At 42.7% G+C, this 25,405-nt stretch overlaps 1 protein-coding gene across 1 annotated transcript in view; it reads right to left on the bottom strand.

Moving 5' to 3' along the window:
• LOC139688644 (UNC93-like protein MFSD11) overlaps nt 1-25,405 on the bottom strand; it is a 134,553-nt gene that overhangs the window by 106,220 nt on the left and 2,928 nt on the right. The window contains exon 2 of the mRNA XM_071586209.1: nt 6,995-7,164. Within this exon, the coding sequence (XP_071442310.1) occupies nt 6,995-7,164 (170 nt within the window). The remainder of the gene's footprint in view (nt 1-6,994; nt 7,165-25,405) is intronic.

Genomic DNA, 25,405 nt, shown 5'->3' with positions numbered 1-25,405 from the left:
TGACATGATGACCGCAAGGTTACCGCTTGTAATTTGCTTTTGACGCTGTTGATTTATTCTATCTTGATTGTACCTGTCCACGTCCAACTGATGCCTATCAACAAAATTCATTTTTAAGGATACGTTTAATTCTTTATCAGAGCTACTGTTTTCCTCACTTATTCACGTAAGTCGCAATTGTTTACTCCCATTAAATTTCGACAGTAATTTTCTATCATACTTTTGTGTAATTTTACCCTGGTTAATCTAGGTTTCTTGATGAATATCTTGTATCTCTCTTACTGCCACTCCACAGCAGAAGTATGTTTCTAGTGCACGCCTATTGAGAAATGTTATCTATATTTTCACAGGTAAAGAATTCTGAGATAAGGCACAATGCTTAACCACATAGCTTCAATTGAGATTAGAAATCTTATCTCGACCATTGGACTTTTTGTTTACAGCCATTCTAAAGTCTGAGATCCATCAACTCCCTCGTGGTTTACTTTTTACAGGCGATAAATTTATTATTATTGAGATACAATTGTAGCGAGATTGACAATCCAGAACGGAATCATAGAACACCAGAGTTCAATTGAAAATAATTTTCGGACGACTAAAAATAGTGTCAGAGTAGCAATGCACCTGTCGCCTCAATTTCGCATCACGGAATTTATAGAAGTAAGTATGCTAAAAAATGGAGGCGACACATTCCTGCGATATGATTAATAAACAAATGAATCCATCATAAACAAAGTAATTAGTGGCATCTTTTTATGATTCTGATCCCTCAAATTAAAGGTCAGGTAATCAGTGATAATTCTGTCCCTTTATAATTTCCGGGACAAATGTTCAGTCACTCTGACTTCGCTAACCTGTCCATATTGCGCTATTCTGTAGGACTCCTCGAATTCATTCAGTATATAAAGCGATTTTATTCGAATGTACATCAAATATAAAATTTCATTTCTTCTCCGAGCGAATTTTACACATTAGGTATCGTTTATATCTATATTTATTGTTTCCATACATAATTTATGAAAATTCTGACACCCAACCAGTGTTACTAAATTAGTTATCGTCAAAGAACACAAATTCAGGCAATCCTTCCTAGGACGGCAGCGAAACTGCATCACACAACAATTCGACGAAATCAGACCAATTTTAAGGTTTGTCGGCAATTTTGAGAAATATACTATTTCCTTTACAAATATTTATTTATATATCGCCTTAATTGGGCGAGGTTGAGACTTATAGTCCCTTCTTCCACCTAACCTTTACATTACAGACATTGCATTGAGGACAATTTACCAAAAACCAAACCCTATCGGAAAAGAAATACCCCGTCATTCGTCATATATTTTCCTAAACACGACCTGGGTCGTGCATAATGAAATATGCGAGGAATTCAAAGCATTTGTTTTCCGATATGAATCGCTTCCACAAAGTGACCCTCAAACCATTCTATTGACCAAGCCCTGGATGGAGGAAATTCCAACTTGGCGGGTATCGAACCCGCGACCTTTGGGTTGGTAGGCGATGACATTGCCTCGCCGCAGCCGGGACCGGCGTGAATGCAGGAGTCACGTTTTTCGCGTTTAAACCGAGACAATACATGATTTGTATAAAAAGTATCGGAAAAATAGATTTACGAGTCCTTATTGCGTATTTATTAGACAGACATCGTGTGTGTGTATATATATATATATATATATATATATATATATATATATATATATATATATATATATATATATATATGTATGTATGTATATATATGTATGTGTATATATATATATATATATATATATATATGTATGTATATATATATGTATGTATGTGCATATATATATATATATATATATATATATATATATATATATATGCTCTTTCGTAGACGTAACATGGAAGAGCCGAATAGTACAATACACTGTAACACACAATATAGAAACACAAAAAAAAGAACACTCACACGTTATTTCTTGATATTTCGACGGAAACAATCCGTCTTCATCTGAAGATATAGAAGTAATGACTTCTATATCTTCAGATGAAGACGGATTGTTTCCGTCGAAATATCAAGAAATAACGTGTGAGTGTTCTTTTTTTGTGTTTCTATATTGTGTGCTACTGTGTATTATATATATATATATATATATATATATATATATATATATATATATATATATATATATATATATATAGTACAATACACAGTAACACATAATATAGAAACACAAAAAAAGAGAACACTCACACGTATTTTCTTGATATTTCGACGGAAACAATCCGTCTTCCTCTGAAGATGTAGAAGTCATTACTTCTATATCTTCAGATGAAGACGGATTGTTTCCGTCGAAATATCAAGAAATAACGTGTGAGTGTTCTTTTTTTTGTGTTTCTATATAGTGTGTTACAGTGTATTGTACTATTCGGCTCTTCCATGTTACGTCTACGAAAGCATATACTATATATATATATATATATATATATATATATATATATATATATATATATATATATATATATATATATATATATAGATAGGCAAATGATTTTTACACTTTCACAACAATGTATAATTATTTTTATGATTTAAGGTCTTACACAAGAGTAGCTGAAGTCATCGTCCTAGAGAAATGCATTCACTCCGAGGATTCCGATGTGCTTGATTGATAAAATATTTAACGATTACTCAAAAATATTTATAGATTACACTCCTTAGGCTGAAAGTACACTTCACCGCAAGATAAGATAATAATCAGCAAAAATAGTATTCTGATGCCAAAGACATACTATATCGTAGGTGAACCTTTCGGGCATCTTGGGTGTGCATTGTTGACCAAGCCGCCTCCTCCGCTGCACGCTCGGTTGGGTGATCATCATTTTGAAATTTCAACGGAGCCTCCCGGTGCCGAATAAAACTCACGGGGTCAGGGTAAACCGTTTAGAAAAGCCACTTGTCTCAGCTTGAACGCAAACATCCCCGAGAAAATTTTATTTAAGGTTAAACTAGTTCCTTTTCATTGCTGCCTTTATTAAACTTCACTTTGTAAAAAAAACCCACATTTTCAGGCGTGACGTGGTGGTAATCCTTCATGATGAAAGAAGACACTTGGCTTTTGCACATAAAACAAAGTTTTATTTACGGCCTAAGATTCGTCACAGCGTAACATCTTCAGGTGAAGTACAATCGTTGGACAACATTTGCGGAGGAATACAAGGTCCGTCCCAAAATTAGCATGGCTTATATTTTTCCCGTTTAGACGGACGGGTGGAGGTTTCTCTGGCTTGGTTCGAGGGAGGGGTGTCTCAGGAAAGGCTGGAGACCGGTGGTAGTTGGCTCCCAGCTTTTGCGAAGTGCGGATCGTTCGTTTGCAAAACCTCTATAACGTGACCTCACTCCGCTCCGTAATGAATCGGTTATTAAAACAGCGCTACGCCATCAGTTTTTGCGTGGACGTGGGAAAACCCGGGAAAGAGACTCGTGGCATGCTCAAAGCAGCTTGTGGTGTAAACGTCACGGGTGAATCGGTAGGGTGTTTTTGAGTGGCACGAGTTCTTTCGGAGGAGAGTAAAGAAGATGTCGAAGACGCCGAACGTTCAGATTGCACTTCAACCGCAAAAAGTGAAAAAATCTAGCAAAAATGAAGACTTTGTAGGTCAGGGATCGCAGATTAAGGGTTCCTATGGCTTAAGATAAACTTGGCATCCCTAAAAGTGATGTACATCGACTTGTGAACGAAAAAATTGGCATGAGAAAGGAGTTTGTGCGAAGTTGGTGCCGCGAGTCCTCTCGGACGAACAAAAGGAAACTCGCACGCGGATCTGTCAAGATCTTCTCGACCATGTAAGGAGCGAGGATCCATATTTTGTAGGAAGTGCCCCACCCGACTTCGTCCTCTTCCCCCGCCTTAAACCCATACTGACAGGATGTCACCGCGGCTCAGCGGAAGCGTTACAAGAGGCCGTGACGAGGGAGCAACGTTCCTGGTGCCGCTTTCCATTAAGCGAACGCCGCGTGGCTAAACCCGCTGCCAGCGGTGTGTGTGTGTGTGTGTGGACGCACGAGGGTGCTACTTCGATGAAATTTAAGTGAATGCATCAATTCTGGAAATACAATTTACCTGAATATGCTGCGCTGTAGCGAAACCTAGGTCGTAAGTAAAACAATTTTATGTGTAAAAGCCAATTGTCTTCTGCCATCATATTTAACTTTTGATATAATTTTTCTTAAAGTAACCTGGACATTTTGTATACACTGACAACACTTTATTAAACAGCCGCATGATGGTCAATGCTCATGGAAATCCCGATGGGGTGAAAATAAAAAGTTTTTGATACTTATACACAAGAATTTTAAATCCCCACAGTTCAGCACTTCCCAAGCTAAGTTACCAATGTTTATATGAAATTAGATGGTATTGATAGGATTCTAGGGCTAAGGCCGCAGTCCCAGAAGTGAATCCATTTCCTGTAAACACGTAATGACCCGGAGGTGGGTTCCGACAGCTCTCTCAACATGCAGGAGAGTTTCCGACTTCGCTAATCCGATCATCACTTTTCAATCAATTACTAAGCAGGTCATCTCTCAGTCGGAGGCACGCGACCCTCGTGTCGGATCCGGCCCGCCCACTCTGGATCATGGCGTTCCCGAGAACAAGCAGCAAGCAAGAACGCCCAATGCGAAACCCCCTCAAAGGACACCTGGTTCGACGCCGGCAGTAAGTGTACACATGCTATGGGAAACAATTTCATGGAACAAATATGCACGAAATGACTCCTTCGGCACTTTCAAAAACAAATCACAATTAGACGTTTTTATGATGGCACAGAGAAATAATTACAAACAGATTACATTTATCATTAATGGATATTTTTCCGGAATTTAACTTTTTTGATCCATTCGTTTAAATTGAAAGGTAAATATTTTAAACAAATAGTGCATTCGTGAACTGGACAACCACTATTCGGTTTAGTGCTCAAGAATTAATGCTGACATTATACGTTGTGAGTGCATTCACGTAAAGCGATGATAACTGTTGGGGCTGCATTTTTCATTTTATGATATAAAATTAAAAAGCATATGAACATGAAAACGATGAAAGGATTATTCTAACATGTTATACTCGTATTTCACTTTAGAAGAGCTCTTGGCGATTGCAGTCGCATTCTGAGCGGCTGGCTGGGCGATGAGGCAACCCAGGCTATTATACCGGCATATGATCGCAAGGGCGAAAAATTCCCACACGGGGTGTCTCAAGGGTCTAACTGCTTAAGGAAGGCCTTTGTCCCGAGTCTTTCCAGGGGGGTGAACGGGCCGCAGGAGGAAAACCCAGCGGTAATTTGCACGCGATTCATACGGCTGGCAATTAGCATTGACGGGGAATCGCTTCCGCGTTGTCTAGGAGAATCCATGACTCCACAATTAAACGAGCAGGAACCGCGAAGTGCGCATACATACTTGAGGAAGAACGTTTTCCCTTGAAGGTGATTAGAAGAAGGAGTCCGTGATTTCTCTTCGGTGACTCCTGTGCACGATGTCACTTTTAAGAGAGCTGTTCTTTCCAAAAGCCGATGACTGAAAAGACATCGACTCATTTGTCTGATAAATGTCAATTGAAATCACTAATATCCCTCTATCCTCGGCATTACCGAAGAGTACGATCAACGCCAAGAATCAACATTGAAAGTGGGAAGCCAAGTTCAATATTAATAATAAGTTAATAATATAAAAGGTGAATTCAGAACTGTTGGTTTGCAATAAATGCACTCATTATGCCAGGTTTAAAAGTTGTACATTATAATTTTTAATGCATGATTACCGACTTTATATCTCACAGAAATAGCTGGGAAAAATTATTAATAGCTCAGACAGCAGATGGGGTCGAATTTAATTGCACCGAGCTTCTTTGACTGCATGTCATTCCCAGATGAGTATGCCCGGGCACTCTGCATGTACATGTACGAGTAAATGTACATGTATGTCCCATGCCCGGGACTCGGATTTCAGTCTTACGAAATGTCTGAGACTCTCCTTACCTGGTTTCCACACTGGCAATATCAGCTACAAGAACATTTAGTCCTGCGTTTAAAGAAGGAGGAGCGGAATTGTTTACGGTGATTTGGAAATAAATTGTAGATAGATAAAAATCACCCCGCCTCTGCAATACTACGGACGAAATTTTTCCGATTTATAAAAGAAAACTGAATCTTCAACTATGAGAAAAATGTTAAATATTGATGATTTAATTGTGGGTTAATCATTACGACCAGACAATTGAACATTATTCAATATTTAAGATGTATTGTATCCCTCATGTTTTCTCCGCAACGGAGAGCATTTTTGCGCTCGAGAGACCCACGCGACCCCAACACTGTCGCCTACCTCCACCCTGCATCCCTACCAAGAATTTATTAATGCTATCAAACATACATGGACCTATAACTACAATTGTGGACATCATTTTACATTTTCTTGAAATTCTGCGCCTTCGTAATGCACGTATTACTCAACCGAATGCCACAAGGGCGTACAACAAGTACGACAGGGGGTAAACCTTACGGGCTTAGAGAATTATCCCAGGGCGGAAATGCATGCATTAATAATGTAAACTCGAGAGAAGGCCTTAGGACAAAATTAAGGAGGACGTAAAGACAGAAAAACTATCAGGGGACGAGAGGAACTTAACAACACTGAACAGAGAAGAATGGAGGGCCACAGCGAACCAATCTGGCGATTGAAATGCTGAGGATGAATGTAGAAACAAGAGCACCAAGATTAGCACCGCGACTTTTCCGTCAGGAAGCAATGGCGAAGGGGGGAAATGATAATTGGCGTCGCTCAGATCTCGCATCATTCTCCCCCGAGTGACGCGGAGACCCAGCGAGGGACGGATGGCGCAGTCTCGCCGTCCCATCCGAGGCCAGATCCGCCCGAGAGCAGTTTAAACCACACGGCGGGAAACCTTGCTCAGCAGAGCGCAGGGGCGGGGGAGGAGAGGGAGGCACTCACGCGTAGGTCACCGCCCCGATGAGCATGGCCACCTTGGGCCCGGTGACGGAGAGTATGGAGGGTGCCACCCAGTTGCAGATGGCGAACACCGCGTAGATGACGGCCAAGCTGGTGTAGCCGTCTCCTTTGAAGTCGGGGTGGTCCTTCTGCAAGCTGGTCAGAATAGTTTTCTGCAGGAAGACAAAACAAGAGGTCGCAGTTAAAAGTGCGTTCGTCAACTCAGTCGAGGGCACTGGGTCGCCCTCTGCGGATCCGACCTCTTCCCAAGGGCGGGATTTTGATTAGTGCCCGGAATATTCCGCACATAGGAATACGTATATGTAGATAAATAATCAAACTATATATGCATATAGTATTTGTATACATATATATATATATATATATATATATATATATATATATATATATATATATATATATATAACCATCGCTCACGGACAATGCTGCCCCACAGTGAAGAAAAGAGGAGGACTTAATTCTATTGGATTAAACAGCAACCAACCTATGGTTTCATGAATGAGACTCATCTTAGCGACAGCAGTGTGAGGAAAATTATTCATGAGGAACTGCACATGTCAAAGTTGTCAGAGCCCGCTGGCTTCCACGACTACTGACTCATCTTCAGAAGTACGCACGGCGCGACCTGCAATCGCGACCATGGTGCGACCAGCATTCAAAGCGATGTGGCTTTGAAATTTTACCAAATCCCTCTCCTGATCTTGCCCCGAACTACTGTGTCTTATTCCCAGAACTCGATAAAACCATTGCGGGGTCGGATACTTGACAACTTTCTGAATTATAATTCAGTAATATTTAAAAGTTTACGACGACACCCCCTCACATGTGTAAGGATGTAGTATAAAGGAAAGTCTATCTGTAATGGCACGACAGCCCACACTGAGCCTTGGCCTCCCTCAGCTTCTGCCTCCACGTTACTCCATCCGCTCTCCTTCTGAGTCACGACCCTAAAGAATCAGGGGCGTGTACTTCATCTTCCCAGAACTTTCAAGATCTTCCTAGTTGTATTTTACCCCATCTTATGTTCTTCATGGTAGCCTCTCGGTTTCTATATTAGCAACATGCCCAGTCCACTACAGTCGGACGAACTTTGACGGAGGATGTTCTGTAAAAAGACCATACAACTCCTTGTTGAATCAGATTCTCCCGATGAATCGTGTTTCCTCGAACAAGTGCTAGAATCTTCTTCCGCACCTTCCTCTCAAAACGATCAAGTATGCTTTCTGTCTCCTCCGTCGTCGATCCAGCTTTCGCTTTCAAAAGTTGCAATGGGTTTTATGCATACTCTCAACTTGGAATATGGAGGACACTTTCCGATCTAGGTTTTTGTGGCACTGCGAAATAGGTTTTACTGACTGGGGATATTCTTCTTCGGGCTTTTCCATCTTCTGTGCCCTTGGGGCTTGAGACTCGTTCGCTTGCTTGCCTCGATGGGGTCCATGTGAATGAATATTTGTTCGCCATATGGCGGGTTTTCGTGTTTCAATGTATATGTACGTATATATATATATATATATATATATATATATATATATATATATATATATATATATATATATATATATATATATATATATATATATAATGTTCATGCACATACACATAACAGCTGTCATGCTAAATACTTCCTTAACGCAAATAACGTAATTTTGTATTAGGTACATGGGTTTTTGGAAAGATATCTTTACACTTTCAGGTTTTCACACTGATTAATTTTGGCTATTAACGAAGGATATAATAACCCATTTCAAGATGGGAATCGCATCTTTAAGTTTAAAGGCCCTCGTTTATCCAATACACTGCGATGACACATTTTTGTTGGCGCATTATTGAAAGAGTTAGAAGACACGAGAATGCCTGCATGTCTACTTCATATTATTTTCCCCGAGTGTTGCTCTGAGGAAGTAATCTCGAGGGTGCAGCAGCTCCTTCCCCAAGGAGCTCCCCTCTCCTCAGAGCCACTCGAGCGATCCTCTCGGGCAAGCAATTCATTGCGGGGGCAAGCACGGGGTCGACGCAGGAGTTGACACTTGGTGTATGCGCTTTCTCGCCGATGAGAAGGGAAAGTGCTCTGGGAGGCGCCGTGCGGTGACGCCCGCGTCTCATTCCTTCCTTCGGAGAGAACAACTGGCTCGATTTTTGATGAATGGCAGTAGCAATTCCAGGGGTCCGGTCCCCCTGGCAATTGGACTTATAAGGGGCGATGGCCGAGCGGAGTATCCGCTTCCGCTTCTTGATGATTGGCTGAAATCCGATTTCTTGCCTCGACAGTGCATCCCATAAACACGCACAACACTTCCATTGAGACGGAGTAATCAATCCTGCTATGATTAAATCATCACCTGAATTCTCTCCCATCATTCAAGCGCGCACTCTAAAGCTCACTAATTTCCCAGCAAACCAACCAGTGAAAATAGAGCCGTAAACAGAATTCGAGATCCTTCCGTTATCTTTCGCTAGAGCAACATCCTTTGTATTGGCGTTTGTAAATATAACCAGGAATATTAGGTGCAATGCAAAATACATACACATACCAATACATGCAAATAATAAGAATTATTTGCATGCATTGGTATGCGTATGTATAGTAAGTGTATGTATTGGATGTGCGTATGTTGTATATATTGTGTTATAGTTTGTAACTAGGCAACTAATACATTGCGTTGCTGTATGTTAGTCCTAAGGTCTTGCATGCATTGATTTTATTGCTATTAATGAATATTTGATAAAATCTATAAGTTCAAGCTTGTAAATGTGTGACGAGGGGTTAGAAGGTAGAAGAAACTCCATAGTCTCAATCTCTTACCGAAAAAAACGACTGCCTATCTATTTATCAATCTGAAAACTTCCACTTTTCCATAATTTTAATCCACTGGGATATATCATTTTTCATCTGTCCGACGCGCACGTCAGAGTCGGATAAAATCCTGAAATTTTAGCATCACTGAAACCTGTCCAATTCGAGAGACATTACGGCGGTGAAAGTGGTTTCCGGAACTGAGAAAAAAAGCAACTTTACCAGCTCCTACGTGATCCTCGTTCACTATTTTTTATACATGCAATCTCGTCCGCTTTAGAAACAACAGAAAAAAATGTATTTAAAAAAGCAATGCAATCATCGGTAGGTCTTAAGAGTAAATGTTATTTTTTAATCAGTACACACAAAATGCGGCAGAGATAAGGGAGAAACTTATCAAACGGGCCCTCATAACGAACGCCCCCTGGCACTTGCCAGCAGGCCGCGGATTAGAAACTGCGGCCGCAGTCAATAGACCGCCGATGCGATCGAGTTACTTCGTGAAAGTACTCTCCGCTTTGCGAGGCAGGCATCGAGATACGGGTCGCGGCCTCCCATCTCCCACCGAGAGCGAATGGCGCGAGCGCGAACATCCCCCCCCCCCCATTTGGCAACGGCCTACGATTCGCATTTGACCCCAGACCTAAGACTCCAGCGTGGCGACCTATTTCCGTGGATTGGCCGGCATCGCCGCGGGGATCTCCCTCTATGCTCGAACCAATTTTGCATTTGTGCACCTGCTTGCTTCTCGGAGATCATTCTGAGCGAACCACACTCGCCTCCGCCTCCTCCTCGGAGGCTGGGTGGGCCTTCGACGGAGAGAACGGCGGAGGAATTCCCGAGAGACTTGTGGAGAGCCCCTATTGCAATTCGAAGTAGTGTGGCAGGGGTGGAACCGTATGCGAGGGTTCAGAAGGCTTCTAAAAGCCTGGGTTGCGGTGTCGATGCGAAGCGTGAGGCCGTACCAATCAACAGACGCAAAAACATCCCTGGCAAAGATGGAAATGACTCGACGGATCGCCAAGGAAAAGATCAACGGGGAGAAAGTTCAGGAATTGTTGAGATTAATATAGAGGGTTCCAGTAAGAACATACTCCTCTGGAAATGGTGCATTACCCAGAAGACATAGGCAAGAGGAGAACTCATTTAAGTGCCCGTCATACAATTTCCTAAAACATTAATGTAAATAAAAAGATTACATTCAAAGGCAAATTCATTAATGAATTCATTTATTGTGTGAATGCGGTTCAATTTTATAACGTGAAGAGAATGAATATAAATAAGTATTTTGATTGATAAGCACGAGGAATGCAAATGCAGAAATGCATGGTGTGTGTATATGTATATATGTATGTATATATATGTATATAAATGTGTATATATATATACTACCTTGATCAAAAAGTTCCCGGAATAACCACCGTGTGGCGCTCCCATCGTTCCGATTTGAGTTCTGTTTTTTTTGTTAAATTGGTACATCTGTTGTTGATATTCCCTTTAAATCTTAGTGTCATAACTTGACATTTGCAAAAGTTACGTAGCCAAGAGTACATCTATCTCTGTGTGTGTTGGCGATTTTTTACAATTTCAGAAATGGATTTAAATTTGCAACAACGAACTTGTATTAAATTTTGCGTAAAAAACGGATTTAGTGGCGCACGGACGTTGGAAATGTTGGAAAAGTGTTTCGGCAACGATTCTCTAAAAAAAACGGTCGTTTACCAGTGGCACGAGCGGTTCAGAAGTGGTCGTGAGTCAATCGAAGATGATGAACGCAGTGGCAGACCATCGACATCGAAAGTCGGTGAAAAAATTGATAAAGTAAAAGAAATGTTGGTCAATAACCGCAAATTAACCATCAGAGAAATAGCGGAGGACTTGAACATTGCCTATGGATCCGCCCAAGACATTGTGGTTAATGATTTGGGTTTCCGTCGTGTAGCAGCAAAGTTGGTGCCAAAAGACCTCAATTTCATGCAAAAAAGAGACTGTGTTGACGTCGCAAAAGACATGATTTGCGAGGCTGAATCCGATCCCACATTCATCAAAAGGATCATTACTGGAGACGAGACGTGGGTTTATGAGTACGACACGCAATCCAGACATCAGGCAAGTGAATGGCGTTCACCAAATGAGCCGAGACCAAAAAAACCACGTCGTTTTCAGTCAAAAAAGAAGGCAATGCTGACGGTTTTCATGGATTACAACGGTGTAGTGCATCTTGAATTTTTGCCAGAAGGCCAGACAGTAAACAAAGAGTATTATTTGGGCGTTATGAGACGTTTGCGTGAAGCAATTCGCCGAAAGAGACCAGAAATGTGGGCAGTAAACTCGTGGATTTTGCACCATGATAACGCACCGTCGCACAGTGCTATCATTATTCGTAATTTTTTGACGAAAAATGCAACAAATACCATCCAACAGCCACCGAATTCACCTGATTTGGCTCCCTGTGACTTCTTTCTGTTCAATCGAGTTAAAAAACCATTACGGGGAACGCGTTTTAGCAGCCGAGAGGAAGTAATGGAAAAATCGCAGGAAGCACTGATGGACATACCGAAAACCGAATATAAAAAATGTTTCGAGGATTGGATCAAGCGCTGGCATAAGTGTGTTGCAGTCGATGGGGATTACTTTGAAGGGGACAATATAGATTTAGATGAATAAACTTGTATTTTTAATTTTCTGAATAAATTCCGGGAAATTTTTGATCAAGTATATATATGCATATAAATGTATATAAAAATATGTACATACATAAAAATATGTATATATATATATAAATGTAATAAATAGAAAATATATATAAACACACACACACACTAAGAAATTAGTTTAAGGAATTGTAAATATTCAATGCCTCTTAAAAAGGTTCTCAAGAGCAATACCAAATATGAAAGGCGGAATAAGTTGAGTTTACAATAAGATAAAGAGGGATTATTTCTTGGATTAATCGGGCCTAAATTCATTAGCAATTATTTCATGAATCAACTGTAGCCAGATAAAATTAAGTCCTCTTATCAACATTTAAAAAGACTAAGACAATAATTTCAAATATGACCGCCTTACGCATTCATTCTTCGGTTGCCCAGGGAAACATCGAATATATAAAATTTGTCGAGGAGTTTTCCCATCAAATGTTTATGCATCAATGGCGATGAATTGATAACATTATAAAGCACTCCAGCACTCTCAAAAACGGGCAGAATAATTCGGAGACCAAATCGGATGAAGCACTGGGGCGTAATGCAAAGGGAAGAACACACGTCGCGGGAGAATAATATTTTGATGGAAATCATTCGTCCATCAAGAACTGCTCGGAAGAGGCAACACATTTCTGTCGCTCCGAATACGCACACGAATTGGAGGAAGTGCCCTGGGGTAAGCCACTATGGGGAGAGCGACTGCTCTTGCCACGTCTTTAGGACATTCATCGCTCGTCTGCAACGTGCTCAATCGATAGCATGATCGAAGTTATTGTCCCCGTTGACTTCACTGCTGAGCCACGACTCTATGATTTACATATCCATGCTCATTGTCCATTGCTTACTCGATGAAATGATCCACAGTGAATATCGAGCTCCTTGGAATAAGTAGCTGTAGCTTTTTTGGGGAGGCGACCGACAGCTGAGTTCATTTGCGTCATTAGGGATGGATGGGAAATGATGAAGGATGGAGAGAAACCCGGCGTCGCCATTGGCCTAATCTTAAGAAGAAAGGCCCCAAGGGGTCCGCAGCTTAACGTCCCATCCGACGGACGTCATGCTCACTCAAAGTGCACTCCACAAAAACCTCAAGCACGGATCGCGATACCACAGAAAAAATTTGTTGTCTCCTGAGTTTGAACCCGAGCCCTTTCGGTGGGAAGCCTGCACGTTAGCCACCGCACCATCCCGATCCCCCACATTGAAATAAATGGGAGCAAATCTAACTTTCACAATTTATCTCTCAATGAGGAAATTCTGTAGTGGTAAAACAACACGCGATGCAGGCCATGAAACGTCAAATTTTGAACGAAGAAAAAGAATGAGAATATAAGGAACTATTCTTGGATGTTTTGATCTTACCTGAGGATGACTTTAATAAGGAGAGGATTCAAATTTGAAACGAGTATTACTTTCTGTGGAGCACACTTCAAGGGATGATATGTTGCTTTACAAGCAAAACATATAAATCAGTTGGTACGCTTGCACACAAAAATACCCGTAGATGGCCCTTGGGCTCAATCCTCGTAACTTTAGCGAGGGATTGGTCACCTGCGTGTTTCTCTGAGTGCCGGTGATCCTTGGCGCGCGATTCGTTTCCCCCGGTGACCACGAAAGCGCAGGAACACGACTGGAGCACCGCTGGCCCGGGACGGCCAGCGGTGCTCCAGTCGTGTTCCTGCGCTCGCGAAATTTTTGGCTCCTGGAGTGGCATTCAGTTCCCCCTGAACGGCCGTGGATATCGAATACGACTGTCAGAGTGTGCGATGGCGTTTGAGAATGAAATGATAACAGGGGAAAATAGATGCTGGAACATAATCTCTCTCTAAACACTGATGCTCCCACACCTTTGCTGGAAATAGATACACCTCGGATGAATGGGGATTGGAGGCGAAGGCTGAGAACTTCTCTCTGTTCATTGCGACGCTGTCAAAACTGGGAGTCTTGACACTTTCGGGATTTTCATAACGGTCTGAGGACTGTCGCGACTCTAATGAAGAAAAAAGGCGGTCGATAATGATTTATTATTAGGTAATCCACCGGTTAAGGTAGGTTTTTGGATGGACGTAATTACTAATTAAATAATTTGTGGCCCCTAACAAAACAAAACATTCTACTCTACATCAAGTCCCTCTTCATCTCTGAGTACTTTCTTCCTCCCTTCATCCCGTCCAACATCCCTATCCTGTTCCTTCCCTTTCCTCGTTTGCCTAACATTCTCCCCTCAATTACAGTCTTCAACATCCCGCTGCCGGTCAATACCCCCTTCATCCACTTTTCCTGCTTCTATAGGATTTTTTCCAACAAACCCCTCTCTTCGCCCACCGTACCAAGTACTTCCTCGTTTGTTTTCTTCTCTGTCCATTTCACCTTCTCCATTCTTCTCCACACCCATATTTCAAAATCCTCCAGTCTACGTCTATCCTCCTGCTTCAATGTCCACGTTTCTGCGCCGTACATAGCTACGCTCCATATCAAAGTTTTTACGAGTCTTTTCTTAACATCTTTACTCAACGTCCCCGTCATCAACTCTCTCCTCCTTGTGAAAGCCTCTTTGCCTAGCGCAATTCTTCTCCTTACGTCCCTACTACTTTGACCGTGTTGGTCCAAAACACTACCGACATACGTAAACTGTTCTACCTGCTCTAGTTTTTGCCCTCCTATTCTAATGTTTAGCTTAGCCTTTTTCTTTCTAGAAAAACGCATAACCTTTGTTTGATTAATATTGATTTTCATCCCATACATGTCGCACTGAATTTCCAATTCATTCAGCAATGCTTGCAGCCCCTTGGCTGACTGACAAACTAAAGTTTGGTCATCAGCAAACCTAACTGATTTTACGGATTCCCCGCCCACTTTCATTCCTACCTCCAGTTCTTCCCATGCCTCTTTGATCATTTCCTCTGCATACAGGTTGAACAGCAACGGTGATAATGGGCAACCCTGCCTTACACCTCTTCCTAACACTGCCCATCCAGACTCCTCGTTTCCCACCCGCACCTGAGCAGTCTGAGACATGTATAGGTTGCGGATTAGCCTCCTTTCCCTCCAATCTGTTCCTATTTTCTGCAATATACTCATTAGTTTTCCCCAATTCACTCTATCAAAGGCTTTTTCGAAATTTACGAAACATGCAAATACCTCCTGGTTGTGTTCTATATTCCTCTCGATTAATAATCTCATTACTGCAATGGCATCACGCGTACCTCTCCCCTTCCTAAACCCAAACTGATCATTTCCTAAGTAAACATTTGCCCAAGTCTCTATCCTTTTCTTTATGATCCTGAGAACAACTTAAGCTGCGTGGGATATCAAACTTAATGTACTGTAGTCCTCACATGATGTAGCCTTTACCTTTTTCGGAATAGGAACTAAAACTGATGTCACAAAGTCTTCCGGACAGATTCCTTCCTCATAGATACTACCAATCAACCCATATAGCCTCTTCCTCCCACATTTTCCTAAACATTTCAATAGTTCCGCGGGAATGTTTTCCACCCCCACGGCCTTATTTAGTTTCATCTCCCTTAATGCCCTTTCTATCTCATTGTCTAGTATGCCTGGACCTAAGCTATCTTCCTCTACGTCATGTTCCCTTTCTATGTCTAACTTTGTTACTCTAAGTTCTTCACTATACAGTTCTTCTATATACTCCTTCCATCTCTCTTGGATCTTCCCTGCGTCAACTATTACCTTACCCGCCGTATCTCTAACTGCTATCGTTGATCTCCCTTTCTTACTTCCCGATAACGACTTAACTTTACTGTACAGCGCACCGATTTCACCCTTCCTCTGCAGACTTTCCATATCCTCGCACTGCGTCTTCCACCATGCTTCTTTTTTGCAGTATTTTAACCGCCTGTTTGCATTCCTTCCTTTTCAAACCATTTAATGCTTCTACATTCCATTTTCTAACTCGCCGCCCCTGCCTTATCATTTTGAAACGGACGCTACATTTCATAACAACTAAATTGTGGTCACAGTCCGCATCCGCTCCCGGGAAGCTGTGCGAATTTATCACACTGTTCCCAAACCTGTATCTAACCAGAATATAATCTAGCTGATACCTCTCTGAGTCACCTGTTGTTTTCCATGTAGACCTGCGTCTTTTGTGGTGTCTAAACCAAGTGTTCGTGATGACTAACCCCTTTCTCCTGCAGAACTCAACTGCCTTCTCCCCGCGGTCATTCCTCGTGCCTAAACCGTAGTCCCGGACCTCATCACCATCTCTTCCTTCGCCTATCGTCGCATTCCAATCCCCCATCACTATCAAATGTTTCCCTGCAGGAACACACGCGATTATGTCCTCTAACTGATCGTATATCCTATCCACCTCTTCTTCCTTAGGGTTGCTCGGTGGCATGTATACCAGAATAATAACCAAGTTCGTCGGTTCTGCTTTTATCTCTACTCATAATAATCTATCCGTTACCTGCTCTATGTTGTCTACGCTTCTTCCTACCTCTTCATTTAATACTATGGCAACCCCTCGTTGGCTCTCGTCCCCGCCGCTGTATATTATTCTATACTTATCACTTCAGTAATCCCCGCTATCCTTCCATCTCACCTCGCATGGACCTAAAATATCTATTTTTCCCCTTCCCATCTCACGCTTAACATTCTCCAATATCCCTGTCCTCATCATTGTCCTAACATTCCACGTTCCTATTCTAACTAAATTGGTCTTCTTCTCCTGCGTCTTCTGTCCTGCTGCTGCTGGTTTTCCCTTGCAAGGGTTTCGTGGGATGACGACCGCGGAAGATTTGCCTCCCCCGCTGCCGGGCACGACACACGGCCGATTGGGCCGAGCCCCGTAGTTGCCAGGACTCAAAATCTCTGTATAGTCCATCATGTTAATCTTGGGAATGATAATTGAGGTGGTTTCCCGTTGCCTTACTCAATAGTGTTTTTAACGTGACACCATCACTTACTGGCCGCCCCATTGGGGTTAGACGCCATTGCAGCCGCCTCACTGAGGAACAGACGCTGCGTGGACTACCTTTCGTCTGGCTCCTAACCTTCGACCTATCTGGCATGGGTGACCCTACCAGGAGCAATAATTCTTACTCCCGCCAGCACAGCTCTAGGGGTCATCGGAACGCACAAGCCCTTCCACCACGTCAAGGTTGTAGTCCGGGGAGGGGTCGATAATGATATGGAGAGACAATAAACGGGCATAATTCCCCAAAAATTATACTTCCCGACAACTTTAATATTGTTTTTGCTAGCTGTCCAATACTAACCGCCGTTCCCATCCTGAATATCCCTTATTGATGGGGTAAAACCACGGGAAAAAAATTGTAAAAATAAATACATCGTACATCCCTTAAAGTATCCTACAGAACTTGAAATTTCAAATGCACAATACTTCGCACGAAAACAGTAAATACAGACATTCAGCGTAGTGCAGTAGATCGGGTTGATTGTTCATTTGAAACCAGGTTGCTACGATTGTCGCCGCTTTGGAAATGTTGTCCCCGGTGCGTAGGATGCGCATTGCTCTCGGTTCAAACTGCCCGGGGCGGCGTGCGAAATGTCGCTCCTTTCCCTTCCACGCCTCGCAGGATTCCGTCGGACAAAAAAGAGAGGGAGGGAATGGCGAACAAAAGTGAAAGAATGGAGCGCGCACACGAGGGATAGGGAAGAGAAAGCTGCGGGTGGGAGAGCGAGAGAGTGTGGGAGGGGGGGGCGGCGACCTCACCAGCAGCTCACACCCAGGCGCGCGCCTCCGTGAGCAAGGCTGAGGGGCGGCGGGCAGGGCGCAAGCAATGGGAACGCGACGGGATGGGCCGATGGCGAGGGAGCGCGTGGAAAATGCAGCAAAGGAGATGGAATCACATCAAAGGGTACACAATACATCCACTGATGAGATGTACCAAAGGGACTCCGGAAGACGCCGACGTGGAGGAGAGGACGAACGGATGGGAAGGACTGCGGAGGAAGGTCATGAGCGGAATTCGCCAAAATCATAAGAGTGTAGAACTGGGAGACTAACTGTAGGAACTATCGGAGGATTGAATCGGTGAAGGGGAGGGGAGAGAGAGGCATGCACGGATCACTCGTGAATACATACTCCCGCGGTGGTAAGGAAGATGCGTTGCTGCCGGATTTCGTTCTCTTATCGCTTTAAGAGATCCGAAATGAACATTTTGTAAGGGAGACATAATTAGCTAATATTGTGAATCCAGTTTATTTTAATGGAAAGACTTTCCAAGAAATAAAAGTATATGGGGTGGCTCCGATCTATGCATATCTAACGTCCTGTACATTTTTGTCGCCATCATCGGCACGACGGAAATTAAAGTGTGCCGCCACTATACACAAAGCTAAGGATTAGTTTGAAATACGACGACGACGCAATCCAAAGCCTAGATGGAATCAGCACGTTGGACTACCTCGTTAGGTAATCGAAAAAACCGAAGGAAGCACCAGTTACTAGGTAGCAATGTTTCCCCGGGTAACATTCAAGATCACAGTACGGGAGAAAAAACGGTCACTGCATTTGAATTGTAGAGGGACAACAGAACCGACTAGAGCATGAAATGTTAACCAAGTTCCTATTCAACTAATATATTCTATTGCACGATCTCGGACTAGTTGGGCTACTTTTCTGGTATGAAACAAAGCGAATAAAAGAGTTTTTCACTGGTTTTCCCTTCTCATGGATTAGGTGTGCAACCTTGACGTGGTGGAAGGGCTTGTGCGCTCTGATGACCCATGGAGCTGCGCTGGCGGGAGAAATGATATACATATGGTCCTAGCAGGGTCGCCCACGCCAGATAGGTCGAAGGGTAGGAGCCAGACGAATGGCAGTCCGCGTCGCGTCTGTCCGTCAATGAGGCGGCTGCAAAGGCGTATAACCCCAGTAGGGCAGTCATTGAGTCATATAAAGTTAAAAACACTCTTGAGGAGGGTAACGGGAAACCAATGGTATTATCTATCCCAAGAATTTTAGGAGGGACACCACAATGAAAACGAGTCCTCGCAACTACGGGACTCGGCCTTATCGGTCGTGCGTCTTGCCCGGCAGCGGGAGAAGCAGGGCTTCCGCGGTCGTCATCTCACTAAGGCCTTGGAAAATGAAAGCAACAGTAGCGACAAAGATGAGAACCAAATTAGTTAAAATAGGGACTTGGAATATTAGGATGATGTTAAGGGCAGGAAAATTAGACAATATAAAGCGAGAGACGGAGAGAGGAACTATAGATATTTAAGGGCTGTGCGAGGTGATATGGGAGGATAGCAGGGATTATTGGAGTGATAATTATAGGATAATATATAGCGGAGAGGATGAGAAACAGCCAACGAGGGTTGGTAATAGTCTGGAACAAAGACGCGGGAAGAAGCATAGCAAATTTACGGGAGGTTGGTGTTAGGATTTATTAATAGAAGTACAAGTTAAACCGACGTCTAAATCGTTATTCAGGTCTACATACAAGGAACCACTATCATATTGCAAACCTAAGCTTGGTTTGCCACAGCCTTCAATTCTTTCCTATTCAGCGCCAATTCATTCGTCCAAAAATAGATTTTCTGTTTAATACCCTACCTTGTTTATCATATGAACGTACTTGTCCATTGACCTTCATGGAAGGATCCTCTCTTCAGTTGTCCCTTCTATTAAGTTTCTAATTCAACTATTTGGCCTATTTTGGGTCCAAAGAAAAGTTCCTCTATGCTGCTGAGTTCTACAAATGGTCCATTTCTCATCTGATCTTCTATATACTACTTTCTCGTCCCTCACTTTGTCTGTCCATTTAAGAGGGGTAAGGCAGGGGTGCCCATTATCACTCATGCTGTTCAACGCATAGGTGGAGGAAACGTTTAAAGTTGCATGGGGAGAACTGGAAATAGGAATGAAAGTCGGTGGAGAATCAGAAAAATTATGTTTGCGGTTGATCAACCCTCATTTTGCCACTCAGCCAAGGGGTTGCAAGCACTGCTGAGCGAATAAGGAAATCAGTGTGGTAGGCATGGGATTAGAATAAATGTACACAAAAGAAAGGTAATGGGGTTTTCTAGAAAGAGGGAGGCTAAATTAGGCATTAAAATAGGCGATCATAAACCTGAGGGGGTGGAACAGTTCTTTCCCTGAACACTTCTTGGCAGTGCTTTAGATTGAGATGGGAAAAGTGGTAGGGATATTAAAAGAGGAGGAATTGCATTGAGCAAAAATCTTTCAGAGGAAGGAGGGTAATGATGACAGAGAATTGAGAGAGGATGTTCAGAAAAGAGCCGTAAATAATTTGACAAGGAGCGTGATTTTATATGACGTGGTAATATTGTCTTGAAGAAAAGTGATAGGAAAAAGTGCAAAAATAGTTGAATTAAGGCAATGTTTCATGCGTAAGAAACATGTTGCGCCCATGGTCTCTCCGCAATGAATATTTGAAGAGAAAATATTTCCTGCAAAGATTCAGTCGATTTCAAGGGCACGCCGACGTACGGGTCGTTTAAGAAGTGGGAAAATCTACAACGAGGATTTCGATACAATATTGGCTCACGCACACCAGGGACCCTCAAACAAGGAAATCAATATATCGAGTGCTAGCATTCGTTTCTATAGGAAACGGAATCCTGACATTCACATGCATTTTAAACATTATGAAAGATTCCATCAAAACAATTAGTTTGGCATGAATTTCTCGCCTGACTTTGTTGCGGACGATCGTCGATAATTTCGGCCGTTTAATAAACTCTAACTAGGAAAACTGAAATTTGGGAAGACGCAAAAGATTCTCGACGAAATCATTAAAAATGATTTACCGCACGGCTGAAGAATAAGCTGCCACTATCGGAGATCGCATTCTGCGGGATCTCTCGCACATTCACCCACGTTCCCTCATTTCAGACATTTTTATCTTGGTTGTTTCCGCGGGTCAACCTGCTTCCAGGCAGCAAAGCACTAGAGACCAAAAATATATCAAACTTGCTTTAGGATTGATACGCTCATAGGCCGAACCTTCCAACCGATCCCTAATTACAATTGCACCTCCGGAATCTCTTGGGTGTTCTGGGATATTTCGTGGATCGACGTTCTAAGACGCTAATGATTCGTTGTCAAGGGCATTCCATATCATTTTCGTGACTTACGACAATACGCTGCGAATTTATATCCTTGGATGAGCATTGTCGTTCAGTTACTTGGAGGCTAAAAAAGATAATTTGGCAAGTGATTCTGATCATTTCCATAAATTATAATACTATTTAGGAGATTCGCTCATCGGATATAATACTAATACCGAAGTTATCTGAACGGAATGTAGATTTTAGAAAATAAAAATTCCATAAAAACACCGAGAATTATTGGTTAGAGTGGCACCTCGTTTGGTCCAATCCAAGTAAAATAGTGAATCTCGATGAGATGTATCCGTGCCTTAGATGTGCTTTAAATCATCTTGATGATAGAAATTTTGCCAGTATATGCATACTGCGTGCGATTATTTCACTTTCCTCCTTTTCCATTTCGGTTTCATATCCGTGTAACAGTTCCCCCCACCCCCGCTCGACGCGGAGCAGCGAGTCATTCCGTTATCAAACAGCTGTTTCGGTGGCAGAGGGGGGGGGGGCACGGCACGGAGTCGCACGCCGGCCATAGGATAGCCCTCTCCCTTATCGATGCCGTCGCCTAGGTCATGGCGCGTACTCACACCTTATATTAGTACGATGTATTGGCAGTGCCATGGCCGGGGTGACCGCGAGATATTTACTCCACGGAAATAACAATCCGATCCGGGCGAAACGCGAGTCTTTAAATTTGCACACACATCTGCCATACATGATATATACATATATTTGAGACCGTAGAGTGATTTTTTTGCCCACCGTGGCAACTGTCGCCCTGAATCACATTTTCATACGCTGCAGTCGCAGAATTAGTTTTTCAATGCAATGACGGCGGAGTGAATCTTCCATATTTCCTGCGTTTGTACAATATTTTTATTTGACCGAACCCTTGCCCGGAGAAGAACGTAAGGCACTGAAGAAGATTTGTTATGAAACAGGCATTTTCAAGTGCAATATTTCAACTTTCATTTTGAACTAAGGGATGACACAGTTTCATGCGTAATATGGTGGAAATCCTTCATGATGATAGAAGACGACCTAGGCCGTAGCAAAAAAATTCTACGTGGAAAAGCAAAGTGTCTTCTTTCATCTGGAACTAAGGGATAAGAAAGTGAAAATTGAGAAACAGGTGTGCGGTCTCAATTTCCTGTGCTCGCTTGCATCGACTTGATAGTGCGCCAATGACAATTTCGATCTCAACCAATTCGGCAAAAACATTGCGAATGCAAATTTCATATTAATTATTATTTTACCAACCTGCTGTTTTTCATGCAGCAGTGATATTCGATTTAGGCAAGCCTCGACGCACGAAAGGCCACCGAAAACGCACTCCTTGGAGGCTTGCTGCCTTGTGGACCGTATCTCCCTAGGGGTGGACCGAAAGGGTCATTAATAATTGAAATCCACTTCAACGGCCCCTATTTTAGATATGACAAACAGACCGCCTCTCTAGGGAACGGATTAGTTCGGCGGCCAGAGATTTTACACAAAACGCAGTTCCCCACACTGAGGGCCCCGGTTCGACTTCCACTGGTGGGAGAAACCGGCAGCAGGCAGGACCTTCACATATGTTAGTACCCTGTAACTCAGCGCAAGGGCGTGTGGCAGGGTCACCCCCTAATTTGGACCCGAATATGACCCTACCGCGGTCGGTCATTGTTTTTCTGATCTCTTATCGTTCGTGGAAAAAATTACATCTTAAATCTGTCTGTTCTACAATTCACTTCTCTAATTTTATTGACATGATCTTTCCTACCGTAGTACGATGGGGTAATAATACATTTTCAACATCACTGCTACAGAGACATCCTTATTTCCAATTACACATGAGATTCAATCTGTTATTTAATCTTTACTACGAGTTGCGTGACGCTAGCATTGCCTGTGTTGTTTCTGTGATTGTTTACAATGTTTAAAAAAATTGAGAACGCCGCCAGTTGTGAAGTGAGGGCAGTGATTAAATTCCTCAATGCAAGAAACGTTCGCCCATGTGATATTCATCGCCAATTAAAGGAGGTGTATGGAGACAATGTAATGGACGAGTCGTCTGTTCGGCGGTGGTGTCGCAACTTCAACATGGGGAGGGGGAACACACACGACGATGAGCGTTCGGAGAGACCGTCTGTCATTACAGACCAACTGGTGAGCTCAGTTGACGAATTCGTGAGGAACGATCGGCGCGTCACAATTGATGACATCTGTGAGCATTTTCCCAATGTTTCTCGAACAATTGTTCATGAAATTGTTAAACACCATCTGCATTATGCAAAAATTTGTGCAAGATGGGTCCCTCGCGTATCTCAATGAGCTGGCGGCGAAGGACTATGCAGCAGGAATACAGAAACTTGTCACACGTTATGACAAATGCCTTAATTTGCTTGGAGATTATGTTGAGAAGTAGTTTAAAGTATCCTCTTTCAAATAAAATTTTTTATGTTTGTTAATATTTACTTTTGTGTCTTTATTTCACGAACGGGTACTACTTTCCGGATGACCCTCGTACATTCATTGATTCCCAGTCTACCAGCTCTAATATTTTGGATACGCTTCTAAGTTTATCATAACAACGTGCTACAAATCTAGCTCCTCTACGCTGCACGCGATCAAATTCGGCAATAAATTCAACTTCGCGAGGATCCTATTATATACTAGCAGCATCACGGGAACACCAAATGCGTGGAACACCGGATGAGACGTCAAGCATGGAGGGACACCCATTGCGTCAAGAGAGCGTCATCGGTCGTTTCCCCTCCACATCCTTGCCCCAATTTTCATTTGTCCTGATCATTACTCAACTATCCTCTTTTAAATTGCTCGATTCGGATTTAATTTTCAAAACGACACCAATGGGGGCCTAAGTTGAAACATTTCAATCAATACGTTTCGAGGGATAAAATGCGTCCATTGCCGTGGAATTCCGCTCCCCGTGGCCTCCTGCAGCATCGAGGGGAGGAGGTTAACGAATGCGTTTCGACCATGGCGGGGTACAAAAGAGTGGCCGGGCGAAATCTGAAGGGGGAGGAGCACGGATCGGGGCTCGTACGTACGTAAATCTGCGACAGAGCAAGTTCACTGGATGGCTATCGTAAGCGGCAAAGGTGTTGAACTTTGGAAAGGAGAGATACTTGTGGAAGGAGCGTACTGGAGACGAAGACATTAGCCCCTGTGAGCTGCGAGGAAATGTGATCCATGTGACGGCTTCCGGCTCCTAAATTTTATCACCTCATGTTTGTATTTCTGCGCTAAATGGGAGGGTTAAAAGGGGACACTAAAATATTCCTAGGCTAACACTCATCTAGGCCAAGCTATCTAGCCCCCGCGGTTCTCGGTGACATACGCGGGGTCAGACTTGGGATGCTGGGGGGCAATCTACCCCCCCCCCCCGGTCCAACGCAACACAGTAGTCCCAAATCCTTAAACGTCGGGCAGAACTTGAAAGAAATTTCCCGTTCGCAGAGAAAATGGCAAATTAGGATTTTACGGATAGCCAATAGCAAATCTGAAATAACAATGAAAAGTAACAAAATGGAAGTACCAATATTGCGGAAGCATTTGTCACATATTCACCCGATCCTCACTAATCTTTGCAATTACAGGTTTTTCGAATCGATAAATAAAAATTTCACTAAGAAATACAATGGAATTGTCTAAAAAAAGGTTTATCCAAAATAAATAAAGTTTAGTATTCACGTTGCTGTAAGACTGATAAACTCAAAATGTATTTAAATTTTTCATAAAATAATTGAGTTCGAGGGGAAAATTACTTTTGTGTATCCTTAATGTAGGTCAATGAACATTAAATGAGGAAAATTATGTACTCGAAGT

Source organism: Hetaerina americana, unplaced genomic scaffold (assembly GCF_022747635.1).
Source record: "Hetaerina americana unplaced genomic scaffold, ioHetAmer1.1.p SCAF_21, whole genome shotgun sequence".
Classification (NCBI taxonomy): domain Eukaryota; kingdom Metazoa; phylum Arthropoda; class Insecta; order Odonata; family Calopterygidae; genus Hetaerina; species Hetaerina americana.
The sequence above is the reverse complement of the archived record's forward strand: the minus strand, read 5'-3'. Positions and strand labels throughout refer to the sequence as shown.